This window comes from Genypterus blacodes, unplaced genomic scaffold (genome assembly GCF_046128005.1).
Source record: "Genypterus blacodes isolate CSIRO-AG114 ecotype Tasmania unplaced genomic scaffold, CSIRO-AGI_Gbla_v1 ptg000309l_1, whole genome shotgun sequence".
Taxonomy (NCBI): domain Eukaryota; kingdom Metazoa; phylum Chordata; class Actinopteri; order Ophidiiformes; family Ophidiidae; genus Genypterus; species Genypterus blacodes.
In genome coordinates this window covers 10,001-12,500 of record NW_027467098.1, presented here as the reverse complement: position 1 = coordinate 12,500, position 2,500 = coordinate 10,001, and the positions used below count along the sequence as shown (strand labels likewise).

At 50.4% G+C, this 2,500-nt stretch overlaps 1 protein-coding gene across 1 annotated transcript in view; it reads right to left on the bottom strand.

Annotated features, from left to right (window-relative positions):
- LOC142988271 (helicase ARIP4-like) overlaps positions 1 to 2,500 on the bottom strand; it is a 15,099-nt gene that overhangs the window by 8,049 nt on the left and 4,550 nt on the right. Inside the window, exon 2 of the mRNA XM_076137392.1 lies at positions 1 to 153. This exon is cut by the window's left edge and continues 79 nt beyond it. Coding sequence (XP_075993507.1) covers positions 1 to 153 — 153 coding nt within the window. The remainder of the gene's footprint in view (positions 154 to 2,500) is intronic.

Genomic DNA, 2,500 nt, shown 5'->3' with positions numbered 1-2,500 from the left:
GGCCGGCCGGCCTGGAGCGAGGCTTCAGGGGGGTCGGGCGGGCCGCCATCTCCCCCGATGGCGAGGTGTACGGGGGCGTGGTGCACTGCCACCCCGCCGGGTCGCCGCCCTGCGCCTCATTCTGGGAGCTGAAGGGGGCGCCGTGGGACTGGTCTGTGTGAGGGAGACCACAGGGTTGGTTCATTACTTTAGAAGCGTGTTTACATTTTACACACACACACACACACAGTAACTGGCTCTACGTCCCCTCACAGCATGGAGACATGGAGACAGGAAGTGCGTTCTGTCCCTTTAAGAGCAGTTTGTGATGTTTGCCCAGAGGACATGTTGGTCTTATTGACATGAAGGAGCTCAGCTGAGCCTCAGAGCTTCACGTCTGGTCTTCAGTTTAAAGTTTGGCTGAACTTTAACCTCATACAGGAAACAAGAACCTGAAGGGTGAAACCTCACAGAGTGCCTCCTTCACCTCCTTATCTCCTCTGTCCTCCTGGCCACTGTCTCCGCTCTCTGCTTAGTCACCTCTCCCTCCCCCTCCTCCTCCTCTTCCTCTCTGGTGTTGTTGTGCCACAGACACACTGAACCAGATCTGAGGCTTATGTAAGAGCTGGATCATGAACACGGACGCTTACGCAACACCAGACCAGACGCAAACTATGACACACACGCGCCAAGGAACACAACTACACACACACACAAGCACGGATGAAAAGATAATTGGACCTACGCCAAACAACAAACACACACAAGCTCACAGGCCTAATTGAGCCAACGACCAATCTGTGATGACAAACAAGAACACGCCTCCCTCCCTCTCTCTTTAATCGATGACCTCGCTTTCATCTCCTTCTTTTCCCTCTCACTTCCTGTCTGCTCTCTCCTTTGAGTGCTGGCTGTGTGTGTGTGTGTGTGTGTGTGTGTGTGTGTGTGTGTGTGTGTGTGTGTGTGTGTGTGTGTGTGTGAGGATGCTGCTGAGGCGCGGTGTGTTTCAGTCGTGGTTATGTAACCGTTCAAGGTGGAGGCTGTTGGGAGAGAGAGAGAGAGGTCTGCTTTACCTAAATATTAGTGAAACACTGTGTGTGTGTGTGTGTGTGTGTGTGTGTGCGAAAGGTGTTTAAGGTAATAAATTAATTAAATAATGTTCATCAGATTTATATCACTTTGATTTATGACTTTATTTGGTCCAACTTTGACCTCTTTATAGATAAAGCACACACACCCACACACACACACCTTGCCACATTGTGACCAGACCACTGGGACGGCTTGTACAGCACACACACACACACACACGCTAAATATGTTCCATAACTAATGAAGCGTTCCATACTCCCCATCCACAACCCAGAAAACACACGCACACGCGGTGCAAACAGAGGCCATGTGACACACATGCGTTGTGTTGCGTGTTGCATAATGCGGCACGGTGCTCAGGTTCACACTGAGCGTGAACACTCAGGGGAATGTGGCGTCGCGTCATCAGCTGATCTCAGAGCGCTGGGCTGACGGAGGCGTCAGAGCCGTTGCTAAGGTGACCGCGCCTCGCATCATCAAACCTGCCATGAGTGACGTGAAGACGCCAGCCAGAGGAGGAAGAAAAATAAGGGCAACCGTAATTAAACTCAAGCAGAAACACACAAACACACACAGTGTTGTGATGAAAACGCTGAGTCATCTGCTGTCGATAAATGTCACAGTGAGACGCAGCGGCTCAGAGCGCACACACACACACACACACACACACACACACACACACACACACACACACACACACACACACACACACACACACACACACACACACACACACACACACACACACACACACACACACACACACACACACACACACACACACAATTGTTCAGCAGGAATTTGGTCAATAAATGTGAAATCTGTAGCGGGGGATTCTTTCCATTCCTCCATCATGGCAGGGCAGAATCTTGCGTAATGCACCTTTAAGCTGAAACATCACTGATATCTGCTCTTGGTCCGCTTCCTCCCATCCTCGTTTCCTTCCTTCTCTCTCCCTCTATCTTCATCTTCCTTCCTCTTCCTCGTCGCTTCTTCACAATGTTCTTTTTGCGTCTCCACAATGTTTAACTATTAATCCTCCTGTTGTACAATCTACTAGTCTGCAGGGTCTTCATCACCATAGAAACTAAACGTGACTGATGGGGTTTCCCAAAGGTCAAACCTGCTGTGTGCAACGGACGAGCAAGATGAACGCAATAAACACGACCTTTAACCCAATAAGATCCAAACAGGTGAAACGAGATCGGATCTGTTTCATGACTTCAGAACGTCCCCAGGGGTCACAGGGTCAACATGACAGAAGTGAGAGGTCAGGGGTCAGTGTGAGGGTCAGCAGGTTGTGTGGCTGCAAAGGAACTTTTACCCTGAAGATGCTGCTCAGTGAAGTATAAGATGATGAGCACAAGGAGACACACACACACGCACACACCCTCTGACAGACAGGCCAGCCACCGGCTGGTCCAGCAAG